Source organism: Papio anubis, chromosome 3 (assembly GCF_008728515.1).
Source record: "Papio anubis isolate 15944 chromosome 3, Panubis1.0, whole genome shotgun sequence".
Classification (NCBI taxonomy): Eukaryota; Metazoa; Chordata; class Mammalia; order Primates; family Cercopithecidae; genus Papio; species Papio anubis.
Window position 1 is genome coordinate 181,937,111 of NC_044978.1, and position 24,016 is coordinate 181,961,126.

Below are 24,016 nucleotides of genomic sequence, written 5' to 3' on the forward strand. Positions count from 1 at the left end.
CCCCTTGTCTCTCAGTGTACCCCCCAAAGTGGGGAACTACCATGGGAACCCTGGCTGCCAGTCAGCCCTGCTTAGGGAGGGGGGCTCAGGGGTGGCAGGCAAGCACCCATCAGACCCAAAATAGCTACCTCCTGTCCACTTCCTGTCACTGGGACCAGGGACATACCGTGCTTCTGGACTGCTGATATGGTCCTTGGCTTGCCCATGGTCTAGTCCTGTGGTCAAAAGTCTTATAAAATCTTTTTTTTTTTTTTTTCTTTTTTTGAGACGAAGTCTCGTTCTGTCACCCAAGGTGGAGTGCAGTGGCGCAATCTCGGCTCACTGCAACCTCTGCCTCCCAGGTTCAAGCGATTCTCCTGCCTCAGCATCCTGACCAGCTGGGACTATAGGCGCCTGCCATTATGCCCGGCTAATTTTTGTGTTTTTAGTAGAGTCGGGGTTTCACTTTGTTGGATAGGCTGGTCTCGATCTCCTGACCTCGTGATCTGCCCACTTCAGCCTCCCAAAGTGCTAGGATTACAGGCGTGAGCCACCACGCCCAGCTGTCTTGTATAATTTTATCTCCCAAATACACACACACACACACACACACACACACACACACCCTTTTCCTGGGTCATTGCTGGAACTAACGTAAAGCTGCTGTGCTAGAAGGGCAGTACCTCATTCTGCCAGGGGATGGAGACACACCCTGTAGCAAACTGAGCGTAGAAGTCTTCATCTGCGGTGTCCAGGTAGATCCCTTTCACTGCCGAGAACTGCTCGATATCCAGGACATCCTTACAGTAAACGGCATGAGGCTGTACAGCAAGAACAGAGGCAGCCTCTGAGGTCACTACAGCAATTCTCAGCTCCCTCAGTTCCCAGGAACGAAACGCCCAGCAAACTGACGCATAAACACTGCCATTCTTCCTCTCTCCATTTCTTTGCCAGGCCCCTCCCTCACTTGAGGCATTTTCTAAATCAGAGAATGTGTCCTCTGAAGAGGTGGTTCACCAGCTTTTAGTGTCACCAATCTTGTGGGTACTGTGTCAGCTGCTCTGGCTCTCTCCCTCTCTCTCTCACTCTCTCACACACACACACACACACCCCTTCTGAGGGCCATGCCCTTCTCTTTTCTGTAGTGGAAAATGGATTGCAAACAAAGGCCAGGGATGCAGGGCAAATATTAGAAGATGCAGCACAGCACCAGAGAAGTGTAAGCAGGGATAGAGGCCACCAGCAGTGGGATCCCTTAGTGACAATTCTCGCACCTGCCTCCAACTCTAGGTGCGCTCCCTGCAAAGCGCCTGGAGAAAACCTGAGGAACAGCCGCAGCTCCCACTTCCCGCCCTCCTCCGGGTCCATCGAGTGGTCTCCAAGGCTGCAAGAGGCTCAGCTCCCTGGGTCGGCAGGTCCCTCCTCTGGGACAGGAGCCCAGGCCTGCAGCTCCTATCCCAGCACTGCTGTCCTCAGAGGCAAAGGGTCAGGCAGGCAGAAGGGAGTGCCAAGGCCCGGGTCTCCACCTGCCGCCAGTACCGTTGTTTGCACTTTCAGGGCAAAGGAACAAAAAGCATGGAAGTCGGCAGCTGTGGGGCCCTCATCTGCTCATGCCGGAGGCACCCGCAGTTCTGAGAACACTTTTCACCCAGGACTTGTGCACTACAGTGAAGCAGTGACGCTCCAAAGGCGCGCTGACGGTCAGCACTGCTGTTAGAGCAGCTGCTCTTCACTCATTCATCCCCTCGGGGTGGAGAGGTGGAAGGACACTGGCAGGCCCTGCCCCTAGGGGACAGTCCAGAGGAAGGTGTCCCAACAGCACGCTCACAAGGAGGTACAGTGACCACTTCAGGGTCCTCAGTATGGGGCCAGGCCACAGTCCCAGGACCTCATGAGAAGCGGAGTGGGGATACGCGTTCCAGACAAAGGAAGTAGGGGCGGCTCACGGCCGTGGGAAACACAGAAACGAGAGAGAAAGCCAGCCCTGAGACCAGAAAGGGGACATGGGTGGCCAGGCATGGTGGCTCATGCCTGTAATCCCAGCATTTTGGGAGGTCAAGGCAGGGGGATCGGTTGGGGCCAGGAGTTCAAAAGTAGCCTGGGCAACATAGGGAGACCCCCGTCTCTAGGAAACAATTAAAAACGAGCTGGGTGTCGTGTGCCTGTGGTCTCAGCTACTTAGGGGGCTTCACCAGCACTGAGGCTGAAAGTGACACCAGGCAGGGAGCCAGAGCACCGCTGAGGCCTGTGAGGGGCCCAGTGAGTGGCCAAAGGACACTGGGGTGACAGAAGAACCACCAGGTAGGATAGGCACCATGAGCAAAAGCCACATGCTGGCTGTGCCTGGTGATTCTGTGTCTGTTGTAATACAAAACAAAAAAACAAAAAACTGTTGCAGCTAGACACAGTGGCTCACGCCTATCATCTCAGCACTCTGGGAGGCCAAGGTGGAGGACCACTTGAGGCCAGGGGTGCAAGACCAGCCTGGGCAACACAGTGAGATCCCCCATTGCTATTTTTAAAAAAAGAAAGAGAAAACCCGTGCAGTGTGGATCACTGTTCCCAGGGCCCTGCTCGTCCTGGCAATGCACTTACATCAGGACAGAAAGGGGGCTCCAACATGTTTGCCTCCAGCCTCCTGAAGTTGATGTTCTTGAACACGGGGTGCTGCTTCACCCCAGCCGCTCCCTCGCCCCTGCAGCCCAGCCGCTTGCTTGGATTCTTGGTGAGTAACTGCAAGAGGCAGAAATAGAATCCACTTAAGCCTCTGGATAAAAATGAAAACTCAGAACTCCCCTCCATAATAATAACCAAAGGACTCGGGAGGGCAGAAAGCAGGTGCATCTAACAAATAATTTCAAAGCATCAGCCAAACCTCAGGAACTCAGACTTTACTGATTAAATTATGTGATGCTTCACAGAGGAAAGGGGCTAAGGTTTTGCCTTTGAGCTATCAATAAATAAGGGGTTGGCTATGTTATTCTTTAAGCTTAAAAAAATTAATCATAAAAATTTGGGGATTTTTAGAGGAAACAGAAACTGTTGTGAATTTCAGAAATACCACTAAGGACCTCAGATGAGGCAAACATTGAGCAAACCCAGTTCTAAAAATATATTCTTAATACTTTGGTAATCCAGTGTATTCTTAAAATGACCAGAAACTATCTCTTTAGAAAGTATTCCTTACATACACGTTTACAATCATCACAAAGTCAAATAAGCCTTCCTCCACAATTCTTATCAATCAGAAAAAGCAGGGCTGTGCTCAGAAGCAACACATGAAAGACCTGAACCCCTGAAATGTGACCTAGACCCAGGCTTGGGAAACCACAGTCCAGCCACCACAGGCACCAGCTGCCTGGTTTTGCAAACAAGGCTTTATCGGCACCAGCCTTTTGCACTGTATTGGCAGAGCTGAATAGCTGTAATAGAGACCTGCAAAGTCTAAACGCTATTTACCATCTGGCCTTACAGAAAAGTATGCTGATCCCTGGCCAACTCAACGTCCCAAAGACCAGAAAGCATTCTGGTCTGTGCTTCTATCTCCCACCTCTCAGCTCCTTGCTGGGCTGTGCCTGCTCCAGGGCTGTGTCTACAAAGCTCTTTGGCTCCCTGACTCCTGCTCAGTTCTTCAGGTTTTAGCTTTCTAGCCCTCATCCCTGCACTAAATTAGGCTCCCCAACTTTTTTTGCTACAGCCCGAGGGCATCCTCCACCTCTCCTTGATGACAAATATTTCATGCTGAGAATGAGTCATTTGAATGTACCGTTATTGCCAGGCTGTCCTGCTAGACTCAAAGCTTCCTGAAGCTGGGGCTGTGTGACTCTTGCCCACTGTGATTCCCCAGCATCTAGCCAGAGCAGGCGCTCAGTAACAGTTGCTCAGTGCATTTATTCTTTGCATGCTTTGTTGATTTAAAAGAGATCTGAAGGCTGGGTGCGGTGGCTCACGCCTGTAATCCCAGCACTTTGGGAGGCCAAGGCGGGTGGATCATGAGGTCAGGAGATCAAGACCATCCTGGCCAACATGGTGAAACCCCAAGTCTACTAAAAATACAAAAATTAGCCAGGCGTGGTGGCACGTGCCTGTAGTCCCAGCAACTCGAGAGGCTGAGGCAGGAGAATCCCTTGAACCCGGGAGGCGGATGTTGCAGTGAGCTGAGGTCGCACCACTGCACTCCAACCTGGGCCAGATCTGTTTCTTGAGAATTCGTCTCAAAGAAACAACAATAAATACATAAATAAAACAGATCTGAAAATTAACTGTAATGCAAACACCATTTCTGCATCTCAGGGACTCCACAGCCCCATGATTTGAGCTTGCTGCCAGCATACTCCACTCCCATTGAGGGCCACGATGGTCTGAATGTGTGTGTCCCCCACAAATCTGTAAGCTGAAACTTAATCCCCAATGCAATAGTATTGACAGGTGGGACCTTTTGGTGGTGGTGAGGTCATGAGGGCTCTGCCCTCTTGAATGGGATTCGTGCCATTAGAAAAGGGGCCCCAGGGAGCTGGTTTGTCCTCTGCCCTGTGAGGGTGCAGTCAGAAGACTCCATCTTTCTTTCTTTTTCTTTCTTCTTTTAAATATAGACGGTGTCTCACTGTGTTACCAGGCTGGTCTCGAGCTCCTTGGCTCAAGTGATCCTCCCACCTCAGCCTCCCAAAGTGCTAAGATTACAGGTATGAGCCAGCATGTCCAGCCAAGGCTCCATCTTTGAAGCAAAGAGCAGTCCTCACCAACACCCAATCTGCAGGCATCTTGGTCTAGGACTTCCAGCCTCCTGACTGAGAAAATAAACTCCTGCTGTCGATAAATTATTCAGTCTAAGGGATTCTGTCATAGCAGCCCGAAGGGACTAAGACAGATGGCCTGACCAGGCAGCACAGAACAGAGGAGAGGGGCTTGGTCCAAAAGCTGGGCTCAGGTCCAGCTGCCAGTAATTGCTATGTGACGTCATTAACCCATATAACTCATTCTTTTTTTTTTTTTTTGGACAGAGTCTCACTCTGTCGCCCAGGCTGGAGTGCAGTGGCACGATCTCAGCTCACTGCAAGCTCCGCCTCCTGGGTTCACGCCATTCTCCTGCCTCAGCCTCCCGTGTAGCTGGGACTACAGGTGCCCACCACCGCGTCTGGCTAATTTTTTTTTTTTTTTTTTTGTATTTTAGTGAGATGGGGTTTCACCATGTTAGCCAGGGATGGTCTCTATTCCCCTGACCTCGGATCCCCCACCCCAGCCTCCCAAAGTGCTAGGATTACAGGCGTGAGCCACCGCACCCGGCCCATTCTGCTTTTTCACTGTAGTCATTTCTGTTTGTTTTAGGCCTAACATTAAACTGTGAGCTCTTAAGGGCAGATTCCATTTCTAGTACATATTTATCCATTCTTGCAGCCCTGTCAGTGTCGTGAGAAGACTCCATTATTTAATAGTCAGCTCTAAGCAGAGTGAGCTAACCGGGAGAACTCCAGGGTGACCCCTGGCTCCGGGACGAGCCTGTAGCACCCATGGCTTCATATATGGAAACACAGGAAAAGGACATCAGAATAATTCCTCTCCAGCCACTGCCAGCCCACGTCAGTTACCCAGGCACGGCTGCTAGGAATGCCCTCACCCAGGCAGGGGCCTATGCCTGGCTGCTTGGTCCTGTGGCCTTCTCTTCTCCAGTGACCTTATCCTCCATCCCTGCAGTGACCCCCAGCCACTCTCTCCCGGTCACACTCCAGACTCTTGGCCAGCAAGAGCTCCCTCCGTCAGCTCCACTCCAAGCAGCTACCTCTCTGAGCATCCCTCTAATCTTTCTAACTCTGGCCTGGAGGGGCCTGGACTCCCAACTTGGACTGCGCTTGGCCCATCCTCTGTTGAACCTGCTGTTCCCTGTGCCCCTTTCCTCGTCCACTGGAGCCAGCATCGAGCCCATGGTCTGTCTCTAGTCACTCCTCCACATGCAGCCCAGCTCCCCGGCCTCTCTCTAGCTGCTGGACCAAACCAGAGCTGGGCGAGTGCAGCTCCCTGCTGGCTCTGAGCCTGCACTACCCATTTGTGGCAGGAGCCCAGCACACAACCACGGCCACTCCCCTCCCTTCAGGTCCACATGGCTCTTGATGCTGTTGAGGAAAACCCTGCTTTCTAGGACTTCAAGCCTCCCCTCTCCTCACACCCGCCTCCCACCTTTGCTCCCCACTGGGCTGACCATCTGAGAAAAAGCAGCTCCGTTAAGAGACCATTCACAGCCCTGCTCACGTCTCCCCAGCTGTGCTGCGCTGGCCACAGACTCTGCCTCCTCTCCGGTCGCTGGAGGAACTGTCCACACACTCCCTGTGCGCGGGCTGCTGTCCTCCCCATCGCAAGGACTTGGCTCTAGTGAGTATCCCCTTCCCTCCAGCCCACCTTGGGGTCAGCCTGAAGTCTTCTCCACCACCTGCCTTCAGGATCCATCCTGAATCTGACAGTGGTCATCTGCCATCACTTCTCACACCTGCTCTGCCACCACTGAGGTCTGCGTCACCTTTACTCTCACCTGAATAGCTGCAAAGCCCCCAATGGCCTTCCTCCTTCCTGTCCATTCATTTTTCTCCCAGCGGCCGGGAAGCCTGGTCCCATCACATCACTCTTCACAGAGCCCTGCGATGGCTTCATGGCCATCAGAGGAAGCAACACTTAAGGCTTGACAATGATGACAATGACAGGTGACAGGTGGTTCTGTATGGCCTGGGCCTGCCGCTCTCTGTCCTGTCCCTCTCTAACCCCCTCCCGCTCTTGCCAGCGGCCTGCTCTGCCCAGCAGGCGACTCCCTTTCTCCCCCAGAGCCTGCCGCCCCTCCAGGCCGTTCCCTGTCCTCCAGAGTGCGGGTCCTCCCCACAGCCCACATGTCTATGCATTTGTTCTGTTTCCTGTCAGTTCTCACTGGGAGGGTGGGGACTTCTGTTTTACTTGCTGCTGTTTTCCCCAATGCTTAGGACAGTGCCTGGAGCGTACAAGATGCTCAATAAATCCTCGTTGAATGAAAATAAATGAAAAAAAAAAATGTGCTCAAAAAATACTGGTTTGAAATAAGTAACAGAGTTTCCCTCACTGATTGAGAGTCTGGGCAGTGAGGGGTGGTAACACAGTCCGGTCCCAGAGGCAGATGGACCCTGACAGCCCCTTGCACATTCTGGGACCAGGGGCCGGGTCTCCACTGCTTAGGGCTCGTCTCCTTCCTGTGACTCGCAGGTGCCACTGTCAGCCTCAGAGGCCCTTAGCACAATTAAGGGAATTGTCCGTCTAGCACCAGGCCCAGAGCCAGGTACACAGCAGGCCCTCAGGTCAGAGTGTCTCTGGGACTACAATCACTGGCAGGTGGCTAAACCCTTACCATCTCAAATTACATGAAAGATTGGTTTTATGTCTAACTTCATATAAAATTGGTCAATGAAACAAGGCTCGGCTGTTTTCTGAAAGCTGAATTAATAGCCTTGGTACCACTCTTCCCTTTCAATAGCATCGTTTGAGAAATCAAACCACGAATTTTACTCTGTTTTGCTCTAATTGAAACCCAATTAAGTCATTTCCAGATCATGTCTGGAAACTTTTTTCGCTGGCCCTTTTTGTCTGATGAAATCTCAGTGGCAGGAGCATGGGGAAGGAGGCAGGCAGATGTGAGCCTCCTGAGCACGCATGTCCTGCCTGCTGGGCCAGGAGACAGGTGGACGTGAGCCTCCTGAGCACGCTGTCCCGCCTGCTGGGCCAGGAGACAGGTGGACGTGGAGCCTCCTGAGAGCATCGCTGCGGTCCTGCCTGCTGGGCCAGGAGACAGGGGTGGGACGGAGCCTCCCAAGCACGCTGCAGTCCCGCCTGCTGGCCAGGAGACAGTTGGTGTGAGCCTCCTGAGCACGCGTGTCCTGCCTGCTGGGCCAGGAGACAGTTGGTGTGAGCCTCCTGAGCACACGTGTCCTCCCTGCTGGGCCGTGGGGGCCGGGGCAGGGGCAGGGCCTGGGAGGTGGGTGGCCAGGGTTTGCTGAAGATGACAGACCAACACCTGTTGTTATAGCTGCCAGTGAAAACAACTAGAATGAGAAGTGCCATTTCCCAGCCTCTACAGAGCCTGACCTACCATCCTGCAGATAGATTTGGCATCCTCTGAAAACTTCTCGGAATACTCCTCAGTATCATTCTTGATTCTTTGATCGATCTCCTCCCGTTTGACTTTTTCTTTGTATTTTTTGAATGGAGAATGTCCCTGAATCATTTCATAGATCAGACAGCCAAGTCCCCACCAATCGGGACTAAACGTATACTTTTCATTATTGACAACTTCAGGTGCTACATAACAAATACAGGAAATGGAAATTAAGTTAAATTTTGATTTTAAATTTTCTTATATTTTCCAATAATACAGTATACATTCAACGTGTGTGACAACATGGATGAACCTTTAAAAACATTACGTTAAGGCTGTGCCCGGTGGCTCACACCTATAATCCCAGCATTTTGGGAGGTCGAGGCAGGCAGGTCACCTGAGGTCAGGAGTTCGAGACCAGCCTAGACAACATGGTAAAACCCGTCTCTACTAAAAATACAAAAATTAGCCGGGTGTGGCGGCAGGCACCTGTAGTCCCAGATACTCAGGAAGCTGAGGCAGGAGAATCGCTTGTGCCTGGGAGGTGGACATTGCAGTGAGCCCAGATCATGCCACTGCACTCTAGCCTAGGCGACAGAGTGAGACTCCGTCTCAAAATAAAAAAAAAAAAGTTCTGAAATTAGATGGTGGTCATGGTTGCATGGTTCTGTAAAAATACTAAAATCTGTTGTATTACACACTTCAAACTGATGGACTTTATGACATATGAATTATATCCCAATAAAACTAATATTTTTAAAGATTTGTATGATTCATCCAGGATGAGCTGAATTGCCACAGAGTCACATTCACAAGGGAAATGGTGGTCCAGGGAAGGCTCCACCTCCTGAAGGGGCTCCCTCCAGACACACAGAGCCATGCCCAGAGCGCCCCAAGTGTCATGTCTTGCCATCTATCCCAGGTCAGTGAAAAATCCCAGAAGACGCAGGAGCAGAAAGCCACAAGACCTTGGGGTCTTCCTGCAGGACTCTGCGAGACCCTCAGAGGCCACCCCGGGGGTTGGCTGGCACTGCCCCTGGATCTTTGGAATAACCAGAGTGGGGTGATTTCCTGAGGCTCTGAGAGGCCGTCGTGCACAGGGGAGGACATTGGCAGAGTGAGGAGACCTGCGGTGTCATCCCGCTTCTGCCCTCACTTTGCTGAGTGACCTCAGGACTCACAACCTCTCGGGCCTCACCCCTCATCTGTAAGAAGGTGAGGGCAGCCTACAGGATCCCCAGCAGCCTCAACACTCTGACAGGTGAGAGATTCAAAACACCACTGTGGCATCTACTAGTGCCCAAACCGAGGCCCTGGTCCCCTCAGGGTGGCTTTCTCTGTGTTCTGAGGCACTCAGGCACCCGGAGAGAAAGGACAAGGATGCTGAAAGCCTCTCACGAACCCATGTAGCCGACTGTTCCAACTCTTCCTCGAGCCATCTGCCCTTCGGGGATCTCCATGGCCAAACCAAGGTCTGAAATCCGGATGTGTCCTGTGTGTCCAAATATGTTATTACACAGGTCACGGGGGCAGTAGTGATACTTTAACAACAATTAAAACGGGAAAAAAGGCCCCTCAGAAACCATGGATGGAAATAATAGTATTTCATACTCTGGAACAGTAAATATAAAATGATATTTAACCTTTTTCATGTTTAGTAAAATTCCATACAGTGCATTCAGTTTCACTAGTAGCAGGAAAATTTGATTTTTGCCTGGCTATTGATCAGGAAGCTCTTTAATCATAGATAAACCCTTGACAAGACAGAAGCACTGGATTTATTATTTTATGTCATACAGCTTCCAGATATATCAATAAAAATATAATGAATATTATATCAACTACAGAAGAGTAAATAAACACTTTGTCAGAGTACCAGTACTATATACAGGGACAGCTATGCATGAATGATACGGAGTTTTTCTCTTGAGAACAAATGGTAATAGAGTCGGGGAAATAACAAACAAAATTAAGGTACTTAGGGAACTATATTACGTGTTAATGCCTTGTATATAGGAGGATTTAAATATTTGTTGAATTCCTATGGAACTAACAAATTAGGCCAGACATGGTGGCTCACATCTGTAATTCCAGCACTTTGGGAGGCCAAGGTGGGAGGATTACTTGGGTCCCAGATTTTGAGACCAGCCTGCGAAACATGACAAGATCCTGTCTCTACAAAAAAAAAGATGTTTTTAAAAATGAGCTGGGTGTGATGGCACATGGCTATGGTCCCATCTACTCTGGAGGCTGAGGCAGGAGGATCGCTTGAGTCCGGAAGGGTGAGGCTGTGGTGAGTCATGATCACACTACTGCAGGGCAAGAGTGAGAACCTGTCTCAAAAAAACTGTAAAGAAAGTAAGAAATTATCGAAAACATTCTGCTGAGTGTGTAGAAAAATAAGCCAGCCCTGGAAGCGGACACTATCGTCAACTTATCCACCACTTATCCTCAGCTTCTAGTACCCAGGCCTAGAGTAGGTGCTCAATAAATATTTATTGGCAAAATGAATGAACAACCAATAAATGTTTGCTAAAAACTAAAAATATGCAACATGCCCTCCAAGGCACTGTAGTCATTTTAAAACAGTCTACATGATGCTTTAGAGAGGAAAGCCGGCCTCTGACTCGGCTGCATGCACATAATACACCACCCCCTGCCCTTGCTGCGTGCCCACCCTGGGAGGGGGGAGAGTACAGGGGTGAGGAGCACAGATTCTGTAGCCACATGGAGTGGGTCTGAGTCCTGGCTCTGCCATTTACTATCACGTCTCAGTTTCCTCCCCTCGTACAGATGCATTCTTTCAATAATCCAGACTTCATTTTCTTTTTTTTTTTTTTTTTTTTTTTTTTTTGTAGAGACAAGGTTTGGTCATGTTGCCCAGGCTGGTCTTGAACTCCTGGGCTCAAGTGATCCTCCCACCCCAGCCTCCCAAAGTGCTGGGATTACAGGCATGTGACACTGTGCCTGGCCAGCTTTCATGTATTTTTTATTTAAGTAGAGTGCTAGCATGTTGTGACTTATTTTTTTTTTTGGCATCATTGACTTATTTTTCTTATAAAAATGGATTTTTAAACTGAGAAATGCAACTTAAAACTACATTGAAATACCAATTCCCGGCTAACAAACTGACAAAAGCTCCAAAGTTCGAGAACTCGGTCTGCTGGCGAGGCTGTGGGGAAACAGGTGCTCTTGGGCACTGCTGGTGGGAATGCAGACAGGACAACATCCTGGAGGGGAATCTAGCAATATCTGGCAAATTGCATATGAATTCACCCACTTCTAGGCCGCTATCAAGGATACATTCAACAAACTAGGAAATAACATGTGCACAAGGCTCTCCATCGCGGCACTAATGGAAACAGCACGACTGGAGATGACATGCCCACCAGCAAGGGCCGTGCAAACAGGACAGGTGCGCCTGCAGGAGGCACAGCAGACAGCGGAAGCGCTTCACGAGTGTTGCAGAGCCATCTTTGCCACATATTCAGTGAAATAGCCAAGTGGAGGACAATACGTGTGGTCTACCACTTTATTTAAGAAACAAGTGGGGAACTTGTTTATATAGAATATGTGTATGTCTATACATATACCATATGTAAATGAAGGAATAAAATATGAGTTAAAATAATTACTTGGGGGTGGTCAGGGATGGAGGGATGGAATTTAGACATCTCTCAATACATTCTATTTTGTGGTTTTATCTTTGGAACCACATAAATGTTTTACATAATTATAACATTAAAAAATTAGATTGCTAAAAATTGAAAGCAAAATTAAGAAAACGAACCTAATGGTGTATCCAGCTGGTGGTTTAACCACATAGAAAGGAATGATACTGAGTGACTTTTTTTTTTTTTTTTTTGAGACAGAGTCTCACTCTGTCACCCAGGCTGGGGTGCAATGGCATGATTTCAGCTCACTGCAGCCTCCACCTCCCAGGTTCAAGCGTTTCTCCTGCCTCAGCCCCTCAAGTAGCTGGGACTACAGGCATGCACTACCACGCCTGCCTAATTTTTGTATTTTTAATAGAGACAGGGTTTCACCATGTTGGCCAGGCTGGTCTTGAACTCCTGACCTCAGGTGATCCACCCTCCTTTGCCTCCCAAAATACTGGGATTACAGGCATGAGCCACTGTGCCCAGCCTCTGAGTGACTTTAAATTAATTTGAGTGAACAACCCGAGAACCAAAGAACTTTTGCTAATGACTAAAATAATTGCAAAGAGATCTTTTACTGTTTTTTTGTTTGTTTTTGTCGTTGTTTGTTTGTTTTTTGAGATGGAGTCTCATTCTATCACCCAGGCTGGAGTGTAGTGGCGCAATCTTGGCTCACTGAAACCTCTGCCTCCCGGGTTCAAGCAATTCTCCTGCCTCAGCCTCCTGAGTAGCTGGGATTAGAGGTGCACTGCCATGCCCGGCTAATTTTTGTATTTTTAGTAGAGACGGGGTTTCACCATGTTGGCCAGGCTGGTCTTGAAATCTTGACCTCAAGTGATCCACCTGACTTGGCCTCCCAAAGTGCTAGGTATGAGCCACCATGCCTGGCCTACAATTTTTTTTAATTAGCCAGATATGGTGCCCCATGCCTGTATTCCCAGCTACTCACGAGGCTGAGGCAAGGTGGATCACTAGAGCCCTGGAGGTCAAAACTGCAGTGAGGCATGATCACACCATAACAATTAACATATCCTTAATCGCTGCTGGATGTGGTGGTGCATGCCTGAAACTCCAGCTACTCGGGAGGCTGAGGCAGGAGGGTCACTTAGGCCCAGGAGTTTGAGGTTGTAATTGTGCCACAGTCACACCCATGAGTAGCTACCACACCCAGCCTGGGTAGCACAGAGAGACTCTGACCCTAAAAAGAATATTAAAAAAAGAAAACTATGGTCATCGACATCAGAGGACTGTGGTTCCCGAGAGAAGAGACAGTGAACTGGCCCAGCAACCATCCTGGCGTCCCACCTGGGAGTGCCTTTCAGATGGTGGCACAGGAGGGGAACCTGGGCAGAGCAGGGGTCTTGCTAAGTTAGCTAGGCAGGGGTCAGCACTGGGGAAGGATGGCTCACCTCAAATGTGTGGGGTAAAGTTCTAAAGAAGAGGGAGCTACACAGAAAAATCTCCTAAAAACACAGAAAAAGGTTATCATTGTGCTCCCCTGCCTTGTTTTCACTTCTGATCGTTTCTTATGATTCTCCCTTCATATTTGTTTATGTTTCTGAGCAATCACACATACACACAATTCCCTGCTTTGTTTACACAAAAGGGAGCACACTACACACACGCTCTGTACCGCACCCTGTTCCAATCAACCACATAGCTTGGATATCGCTCCATTTTACATACAAAGCATGTTCTACCTACCCTTGTTAAGTCACCTAACAACTTAATAAGTGAGCAGCTTTGCTTAGCGCTCGCCCCACTCAAGCCACCTCTGGTTAGCAGCACCGCACCAGGAATGAACCACAGGCTAAGCCAGGAGCTACAGACACAATCTTGGACAAGTTTGATTCCTAAATCTTGGTATCACCTTCAGTAAAATGAGAATTCTAGTACCCTCCTTCCTCACAGGGCGGGATGTCATACATGAATTAGATAAGCATGAAAGCATCTGGCAGAGGTGTAAAAGGAGACTAGCATTCCAAGTCCCCTGCAACTGCCCTCAGTCTCCGCATTAGATGCCTGTCTTCTTCTTGGCAGGAGCCACTATGACCCTGCCATATGCGCTCTACCAGACTGTAAGACCCTTCTTTTTTTTTTTTTTTTTTTTTTGGAGACGGAGTCTCGCTTTGTCACCCAGGCTGGAGTGCAGTGGCCGGATCTCAGCTCACTGCAAGCTCCGCCTCCCGGGTTTACGCCATTCTCCTGCCTCAGCCTCCCGAGTAGCTGGGACTACAGGCACCCGCCACCTCGCCTGGCTAGTTTTTTGTATTTTTTAGTAGAGACGGGGTTTCACCGGGTTAGCCAGGATGGTCTCAATCTCCTGACTTTGTGATCCACCCGTCTCGGCCTCCCAAAGTGCTGGGATTACAGGCTTGAGCCACCGTGCCCGGCCAGCGTAAGACCCTTCTTTGCCAAGAAAACTCACTTGAAAGAAGCTCTCTCCCAGCACTGCTTGCGAGCTATGTGTGAGCACAAGCACACACCCCAGCAGTCCAACCATCCTTGCATTCTGGGTATGACTGTCCCTTAGAGGAACCAAGGTGGAGTGCGCACCCATGCTGCTGACAAGGAGCCTGCTGAAAAGGGCCACTCCCTCTCCACTATTACAGGGTCTCCAAACAGCCATCTGCACCCTGCTCTGTGACACATGCTATGGGACAAGAGGACAGCACCAGGGGCAGCATGACAAAGTTTAGAGGGGAATGGAAATAAAAAAGGAATAAAGCAAGAGGTGGGTCAACAGCAAGAAACAAGAGAGAGAAAACGTTCTGACTTTGTGTTTACTTTAGTATGCTTCTAGGCAGGGCACAGTGGCTCATGCCTATAATCCTAGTGCTTTGGGAGGCAAGGCAGGAGGATTGCTTGAGGACAGTGGTTTGAGAACAGCCTGGACAACATAGCATGACCCCTATCTCTACAAAACATGGTGGCGCACACCTGTAGTCCCAGCTCTGCAGAAAGCTGAGGTGGCAGGATTGCTTGTTCCCAGCAGTTCAAGGCTGCAGTGAGCTAAGATTACACCACTGCACTCCAGCCTGGGCGACATAGGAAGACTCTGTCTCAAAAAAAAAAAATGCTTTTGAACTCAATCATTACTTGAAAATTATGACCAGCTTTGCTTCTTGCCTAAACACAGGGAAATGACCAAATTGTCAGTATTTTATCTTTTTAAAATGAACACATACCACAGAGTTTTTCTTTGTTGTTGTTTCCATTCTCTATTAATTATTAAGTCCACTTTCTGCATCCAACTTTCTGTATCCAAGTCCCTTAACAAAGTCTACCCGTTAGATGGGAAAGGCTTGCCCACTTACCGCGATCATCAAGGAGAATATTCTCAGGCTTTAAGTCTCTACAAGGAAAGAAACAACAACAGAAGGCTCAATGATTCAGAATCTGGCACTGTGATTCCGGAGCACCCAGTGGGAACAACCAGCATGAGCAAGGGCCAGGATGGCAGAAAGCAAAACCACCCTTCATGAGCCATGGAAACTGTCTTTAGCTGTCACATGGCAGGACAAGAATGTTACAAAATTCATCTCAGCAAACAGCTCACATATGACGACAGTATAAAATGAACTGTTTTACATAATTATACAGATTTGAAGACATTTCAGTGATTAAATATGCAGCCCAGTAGTAAGGAAAGCAACTAGTCCTTAATGAACGTGGCTCAATTTCTCTTAACCATTAACATATTTTTAAGAGTTTCAAAAACTGAAAATTCCCCATATTAGAATGCCTCAAGCTGGGTGTGGTGGCATGTACCTGTAGTCCCAGCTACTCAGGGGGCTGAGGTGGGAATGTCACTTGGGCCATCGGTCATTCATTCAACAAATGCCTGGTAACAGCTACTGATGGTGAATCCTGTGGACACAGCGGTGGATGGGGCAGCCATGGGCAGCCCCCACTGAGTGCAGGTGGGTGAGGCAAGTGGGTACCAGAGGTTAGAGGAGCCAAAGCTTATATGAGAAAATCCAGCTCATCTTAAGACTGAAGCCAAACACAGCAGCTCAGCCGTAGTCACCTGTGAAGTGTGATTTACTCCAGGAGTAACAAAAGAATCCAATCTCCATGGGTATGTTCCATGCTCCAATACCACCAGACTCTTACATCTAAGCAATGGCAACAAGGCTTCCTCAACTCAGGCGACCACCTCTGTGTCTAGAGGACTCACAGCCAGGGCAGCAATCCACCCCTTGCTCAATGCTCAAGATGCAGAGGTGTCAGCCCCACTGCCAAGCCTGGTCTCTGATCCTTGAGAGATATTTATCCCATATTGGCTGTGGGATATAGAAGATAAGGAGAAGCCAAAGGTCCATCAGAACAGGGAGAAGTGAGATCAAGGACTCCCAAGAAGCTCATTGTCTGGCGTGACCATCTGAGCAGACAACGTGGGCAGCACCTGGAGGATGTGGGAGAGGGGGCACATCCTCACACCCTCGTGCTATGTGGGCTAACTCTGGACAGATGAGCAGGAGTCTCTCAAAATGACAGGAAGAGGGACTAGGTGGAGAGTGGCACCCATACAGGAACACCTTGTGCAAAGGTGCAGTGAGGTGAGGACACCTGAGCAGCTGAAACTCTCGCATGACAAGGGCAGGAGGTGCCCGTGTGGGAGGAGCAGGACCCAAGGCTGGAGGGCTCCGTGGGGAGCTGCATCACAAAGGCCATGAAGGCCAGGCTTGCAAGGTAACAAGGGAGACACCATCAGGTCCCATATCAGGCCCCCTTCCCTTGGATATCAAAATCCAAGGGTCCTCAAGTCCCTGATATAAAATGATGTAGAATTTCCGTATAACCTACACACATCCTCCCAATTACTTTAAATCACCTCTAGATTACACATGCTACCAGACATAATGTAAATGATATGTAAATTGTTATTATACGATATCATTTAGGGAATAGGGACAAGAAAAAAGTCTACATGCTCAATACAGACACAACCATCCTTTTTTTCTGAATATTTTCTCTTTTTTTCCCCTTTTCACCCCACTGAGCAGGATGTTCTGAATATTTTCGATTCACAGCTGGTTGAATCTACAACATGGACCCCAGTGGGAGACCGACTATAACTGGTAGATGAACCCACAGAAGGGAGGAAATGAAACTGCCCAGGGAGAGTGACTGAGAAGAGACTCAGAGCCCAGGAACTCCAGCATTTAAGGGATAGGAAGGGGTTTTGTGTTTTCCTAAAACTAAATACATTGATTACACTAAACTATTAAGTTTAATTTTCTTTACTAAATTCTAAGATGCAAAAAAAACCACTACTACTTCAAGACATTAAATCGATATGTTATATGGCAGGACATAATACATCCTTATCAGAACTATCAAAATACCTAAGAACCTTGGAAACAGGCTCTTCTTATGTTTACATGAGTAGCACTACCTTTATTTGATCAACCTAACAAGTAAAAAACAAACTTCTGCTTCAAAAAGACAATTTATTAGAAATGTAAGCTGGGCACGGTGGCTCACGCCTGTAATCCCAGCACTTTGGGAGACTGAGGCCCGCGGATCACCTGAGGTCAGGAGATCGAGACCAGCCTGGCCAACATGGTGAGACCCCATCTTTAGTAAAAATACAAAAAATTAGCTGGGCTTGGTGGTGGGTGCCATAGTCCCAGCTACTTAGGAGTCTGAGGCAGGAGAATCGCTTGAACTGCAGTGAGCCGAGATTGCGCCATTGCACTCCAGCCTAGATGACAGAGTGAGACTCCATCTCAAAAAACAAAACAAAAAAACACCCAGGGCCCTCTGACTGGCCATATTCCCAATAGTGTAAGTGACCACCCCTATAAATCACCATCGAGGGGCTCCCAGCTACTCTCCTGCTCAGCCTGGAAGCAGCCAGTGTGAGCCAGGGAAGCCTACAGCTGGGAGAAACTGGCTCCAAGACTTGCAGGCTCCATTAGGTAGCACCGTTCTTACCTGTATACAATTCTTTCCCTCTGTAAATCTTCCAAGCCGCAACACAGCTCTGCAGCATAGAAAACAGCTCTCTGCTCATCAAAGCCGGGATTACCCAGGTTGTAAATGTGAAACTTCAAATCCCCTCCATTCATAATGGTGAGCACCAAGCACAAGGCATCTTTGGTTTCGTAAGCGTAGGCTAAACTAACCTAAAGATAGCAACATCATAAAGACAGAACACGAACTTGCTCTTTCACTGGTGATTTCCTCTATTTGCTAATATGCAAACAATCCATGTTAGGTTTATAATCAGAACATGCGAATACTATTATGTTTCAGAGAAATGTACAGGACACATCACGTGCCTCTTGGACCTTGGCATACTGAAGATTTTACCGCAGCTGTGTCGCCAAAAGAGAGAACTTCCTAAAGCTAAGCAAAGAAGTGGCAAAACTTCACCAAGACACTTGGGCTTATGACTCCTCTGTGTCGTGCTCTCATCACTTGAGCCCTGACAGTCTGTACTTCCCGGGCAACCACGTTCAGCACATAGGCTATGCCCCACCAGCAGCGCAAGGGAGGTCTCACTGCACCACCTCTTTCCCACATTTTGCGTTGTCAACCTTTTTAGTTTGAATCCTGCTGATGAAGTAGTCTCCTACTGTGGTCTTAAGTTGCATTTCTGTATATATGAAAATATAGGGGACATTTTCATGTAATTAATAGCCATTTGGATCCTCTTTTGTGAAATGCCTAGTCTATTTTTCCCCCATTTTTCTATTGGTTTGTATGTCAATTCACACACACACACTCTCACACACACGCACACACACACCCTGCTGGGATTTTGATTGGGGCTGCATTCAATTCATTTAATCTATAGATCAATTAGGGGAAACCAGCATCTTTACAGCATTGGGTCTTCCAATCTGGGAACGTGGTCTCCCCCCATTTATTTAGACCTTCTTTATTTTTTTGAGACAGAGTCTTGCTCTGTCGCTCAGGCTGGAGTGCAGTGGTGCCATCTCGGCTCACTGCAACCTCTGTCTCCCAGGTTTCAAGCAATTCTCCTGCCTCAGCCTCCTGAGTAGCTGGGATTACAGGCACCCACCACCACGCCTGGCTAATTTTTGCATTTATAGTAGAGATGCGGTTTCACCATGTTAGCCAGGCTGATCTCAAACTCCTGACCTCAAGTGATCCACCTGCCTCGGCCTCCCAAAGTGCTGGGATCACAGGCGTGAACCACAGCACCCAGCCTCCTTCTTTAATTTCTTATAATAACATTTTACAGTTCTCACTGTAGAAGTCTTGAACATTTTTGTCAGTTCTTTGCCTAGAATTGTTTTTTAAGATCAAGGTCTTGCTATGTTGCCCAGGCTAGACTCAAACTCCTGAGCTCAAGTGATCCTCCCATCTCAGTCACCCAAGAAGCTGGGACTACAGGTGCACACCACCCGCCAGGCCTTTTCTTAGATTCTGATGTTTCTTGATGCCATTGTAAATGGTATCAGTAACATTTCCATTTTCTAATTGTTAGGGGCTGATTCATATTTAATCACTTCGTTCAATCCTTAATAGGTTATCTAAAAATCCAGGAAGGTCTCCACGTACAACGATGTTGTTTGAAAATAATGAGTTTTGGCCAGGCACAGTGGTTCACACCTATAATCCCCACACTTTGGGAGGCCTAGGTGGGAGGATCAGTTGATCCTAGGAGTTCCAGACCAGCCTGGGCAATATAGTGAGACCCCCATCTCTATCTAAAAATAAATAAACAAATAAAAATTTAAAAAAAGAAAAAGAAAATGATGAGGGTTTTTTTTCAACCTTTTTTCTTCTTTTCTCTAACCTTAATCCCTTTCACTTTTTCCTTTACCTTACTGCACTGGCCAGAATTTCCAATATCATGTTGAATTGAAATGGTCAGCAGGTATCTAGCCTTATTCCAGATCTCATGGGGAAAAGCTTTTAATATTTTCATATTAAGTATGATTGTGCTAGAGATTTTCTGAAGGAAGTTCCTTTCTGTACCTGGTTTGCTTCGGGTTTTTAAGCATGCCTGGGCATTAGCTCCTATCCAAAGCTCTTCCTGCAACCACTGAGATGACCATACGGTTCTTCCCTTGATTCTGGTAATATGATAAATTACATTATTCGATTTTCATTCCTGGAATAAATCCAACTTGGTCACAATGTGTTAAAAAAGTAAGAGAGGTGGAGGAGAGGAGGCCCCAGCTGGCATGCAATAGAACACAGATTAAACCACAAGGAATTATCAGTGGTCCTTGAATTAGTAAGGATCCCTTACTTCCTCTCCTCTTGTGAATATTCATTCAACATCTGCTCAATATATATTAAAATAATATTGAGAATCTTTTACCACGCCAGCCTTGTTGTAGGCAGCGGGAACGCAGTGGTGAGCATGGCCCTGAGGAGCTCTGTCCTAATATCGTGGTGGAGGAGGCCTGGGCAGTCACAGATGACAGATAAACCAATGCAAAGAAACCATCCGACAGAGTGACGGGTGACTCGCAGACTGCCTATGGGGAGTGAGACCAAGAGCGACAGGGAAAGGCAGCGATGCTCCACGCAGAGCGCAGAGCGCAGAGCGCGGTCAGGCGCCCGGCCTCATGTGGCAGAGGCGGCAGGAGCTAGGTCCCTCAGTGCCTGAAAGGCCAGAGTTGAGTCTCATTTTATTCTCAGAGTGACAGGTGGCCACTGGAGTTTTTAATCTGGAAAGTAGATGACTAATTTAACTTAACTTTTCCACAGACTGCCTTGCACTGCTCCGCGGAGAACAGACTGTGGGGGGCGGGGGTGCAGGCAGGGGCGGGGGCTCCAGGGAGAGGCGTTACTGCTATGGGTCAGGACGCAGCAGGGATGAACATGCCGCTGTAAGCAGGGAGAAAACACCAATACAGAAGCAGAAAAATGCCTCTAGGTTCCTTGGGAGAGGCCGACAATACAGAAATCAAAGCATTTAAGCAAAAGAAACTGTAACAACTGCATCTGTTCTTTTCATAAAGCTAGACTGTGGATTTCTATGTTCCAAGGTAGTTACACAGGGATTTTTTTTTTTTTTTTTTTTTGCTTTGTTTTGTTTTTGAGATGGGATCTCACTCTGTCACCAGGATGGAGTGCAGTGGGCAATAATGGCTCACTGCAGCCCGGACCGCCTGGGTTCAAGCGATCCTCCCACCACGGCCTTCTGAGTAGCTGGGACTACAGTCACACACCACCATGCCTGGCTAATTTTTTTTTTTTTTTTTTTTTTGGAGATGGAGTCTCACTCTGTCACCCAGGCTGGAGTACAATGGCACGATCTGGGCTCACTGCAACCTCTGCCTTCTGAGTTCAAGCAATTCTCCTGTCTCAGCCTCCCGAGTAGCTGGGATTACAGGCACCCACCACCACACCCAGCTAATTTTTGTATTTTATTACAGACAGGGTTTCACCATGTTGGCCAGGCTGGTCTCAAACTCCTGACCTCAGGTGATCTGCAGGCCTCGGCCTCCCAAAGGCCTGGGATTACAGGGCGTGAGCCACAGTGCCTGGCCTTTTTGGGAAAAAAATTTTTTGTAGAGGCCAGGCTCAGTGGCTCACGCCTGTAATCCCCAGCATTTTAGGAGGCCAAGGTGGGTGGATCACAAGGTCAGGAGTTTGAGACCAACCTGGCTAACAAAGTGAAACCCAGTCTCTACTAATAATACAAAAAATTAGCTGGGTGTAGTGGTGGGCGCCTGTAATCCCAGCTACTTGGGAGGCTGAGGCAGGAGAATCACTTGAATCCGGGAGCTGGATGTTGCAGTGAGCCAAGATCGCGCCACTGCACTCCAGCCCGGGAGACAGTGCGAGACTCTGTCTCAAAAAAAAAAAAAAAAAAAAAAAAATTGTAGAGATGGGGGTCTCCCTATGTTGCCCAGGCTGGTTTCAAACTCCTGGGTTCAAGTGATCCTCCTACTTTGGCCTCCCAAAGTGCTGAAATGACAGGCATGAGCCACCAAGCCCAGCCAAAAAATATGTTTAAAGCAACTCCCAGAGAAGCCCACTGTATTAAAGATTTTCATGTAATTGCAGGTGAGAGTGACATATCATATACACACTGTGCTATTAAATTCAGGTGCTGGCTGTGAAGGTACACTGTTTGGGAACATCTGTCCCCCTGCACAAAGCAGCTGACCTCAGGGCTAAGAAATAAATGGCTTGGAGGAAATAGCTCTAACATGACAAATCATTTTATAAATTCTCATTCACACTCTCCCTTCAACCAGTCTTCATACTTCAGTAGCTGCTACAGGACATACATAACTAGGTAGAGAGAAACTGGGTTTGGAGATGAGAACCACACTATACCATGCACACTGTAAAGCCTGGAACTGCTTCCCTGAACTCATACCAGTCCACCCAATGTTCTGTCCTCCCCAGAAAGGTGGGAAGGTGGGATCTGGGCTTCATACAATTGGGATATACTAGTTGAGGGCCTAGCAGTAAACTTCCCAGAAAAAGGAAAAGACAGAAAACAGATTGAGGCCAGAGGGCGGAGGCCCACATGAGAAGAGGGGCTAGAGATAGTATTCTCAGCCAGATGTGGTAGCTCACGCCTATAATCCCAACACTTTGGGAAGCTGAGGCAGGTGGATCACTTGAGTCCAGGAGTTCAAGACCAGCCTGAGCAACATAAGGAGATCTCATCTCTCCCTCTCTCTTTTTTTTTTTTTTTTTTTGAGACAGAGTCTCGCTCTGTTGCCCAGGCTGGAGTGCAGTGGTGCAATCTCAGCTCACTGCAAGCTCCGCCTCCCAGGTTCAAGTGATTCTCCTGCCTCAGCATCCCGAGTAGCTGGGGCTACAAGCAGGCGCCACCAGGCCCAGCTAATTCTTTTCGTATTTTTAGTAGAGACGGGATTTTAACACGTTGGTCAGGCTGGTCTCAAACTCCTGACCTCAGGTGATCCACCCTCCTCTGCCTCCCTAAGTAGTGGGATTACAGGTGTGAGCCACCACGCCTGGCCAGAGATCTCATCTCTAAAAATAAGAATAAAAATTAAAAAATTAAAACCTAGCTGGGCATGGTGGAGTGTGCCTGTGCTCCCAGCTGCTTGGGAGTCTGAGGTAGGAGGATCACTTGGGCCTGGGAGGTCAAGGCTGCAGTGACCCAAGATCGTGCCATTGCACTCCAGCCTGGACCACAGAGCGAGACCTTGTGTCAAAAAAAAAAAAAAAGAGACAGAGAAGGTCTCCTCAAGCACAGCCAAGTCAGTGTCCCGGGGGCCAGAGAAACTTGACTGGAGACCGACGGCAAACAGAGATAAGCTCTGGCTGGCTGTGATAAGGGAAATTCACCAAGAAACACAAGGTAACTAACGGACCTGGACAAGCTCTGCAAGCTGGCAGGTGTCAAGAGGGACAGAATGGGAGGCGGGAGACTACAGATTTATAACAAACCAGAAGTTAGAAGCAGTATCACTACTTTCATGTTTTCTAAGGTTTGAATAAGAAGGAGCTGTTACTAAAAACAAAACTGTTACTAAAAGGAGCAAAACCCCACATAAACTCAGAAAACAAGAAATGACTTCCACAGCTTCAGTGAGAGTGAGCTGAGCGGCATGTCGGCTGACATAAGTGCTACGAATCACACGAGGCACAGTGAAGACTAAGAGGAGACACTTACTACGAATCTACTTTGCACTTTCTCCAGAATTCTTTTTTCATTTAGAGCCATAGCTTCACCTTTCCTCTTCTTTATTCTTTTTTTTTGTAGCTTTTTACAGGCATACATTTTTCCTGTGGCTCGCACTTGACAGGCACAAACCTAGTTTAAACAGCAAAGTAAAGGAGGTTTATGTCCACCTGACGTTTCTTAGGCCACACAAAGGAAACCCTTTGCTTGATGAGGCCGTCACTGGCAGAGACCAGCAGCAGCGCATGAGGAGACCGTCTCAAAGGTGGGCGTTGTCAGTGTGAGTCGGCTCCTCCTCTCAGTGACGCGCTGCGTTCTATCAACTCTTAAGACAGTGTACAAACGGCACTAGTTGGCATAGGTGATCACGGTACATCTGTTTAATTTTTAAATGTTCCCATATGTCTATTTTACTTTTTGTAAAAGTGCAAAAGTTTTAAAAAGTAAAACTAAAAAGATTCTTTTTTCAGCTGGGCATGGTGGTTCATGCCTATAATCCCGGCACTTTGGGAAGCCAAGGCAGGCAGATCACCTGAGGTCAGGAGTTTGAAACCAGCCTGGCCAACATGGTGAAACCCCGTCTCTACTAAAAATATGAAAAAAAAAAAAATTCACCAGCCATGGTGGCAGGTGCCTGTAATCCCAGCTACTCTGGAGGCTGAGGCAGAAGAA

General features: G+C 48.2%; 1 protein-coding gene across 20 annotated transcripts in view; it reads right to left on the reverse strand.

Annotated features, from left to right (window-relative positions):
- GRK4 (G protein-coupled receptor kinase 4) overlaps positions 1-24,016 on the reverse strand; it is a 75,578-nt gene that overhangs the window by 2,115 nt on the left and 49,447 nt on the right. For 15 of the 20 annotated variants that reach the window (XM_003890869.3, XM_003890868.3, XM_003890867.4 and 12 more), the window contains 7 exons: positions 23,336-23,476; positions 17,683-17,873; positions 15,057-15,094; positions 9,483-9,572; positions 8,075-8,283; positions 2,575-2,712; positions 663-800 (listed from right to left, as the gene is read on the reverse strand). In XM_003890869.3, the coding sequence (XP_003890918.1) occupies positions 663-800; positions 2,575-2,712; positions 8,075-8,283; positions 9,483-9,572; positions 15,057-15,094; positions 17,683-17,873; positions 23,336-23,476 (945 nt within the window). The remainder of the gene's footprint in view (positions 1-662; positions 801-2,574; positions 2,713-8,074; positions 8,284-9,482; positions 9,573-15,056; positions 15,095-17,682; positions 17,874-23,335; positions 23,477-24,016) is intronic. The other 5 variants (XM_009217482.4, XM_009180243.4, XM_009181204.4 and 2 more) reach the window with 3 other exon arrangements.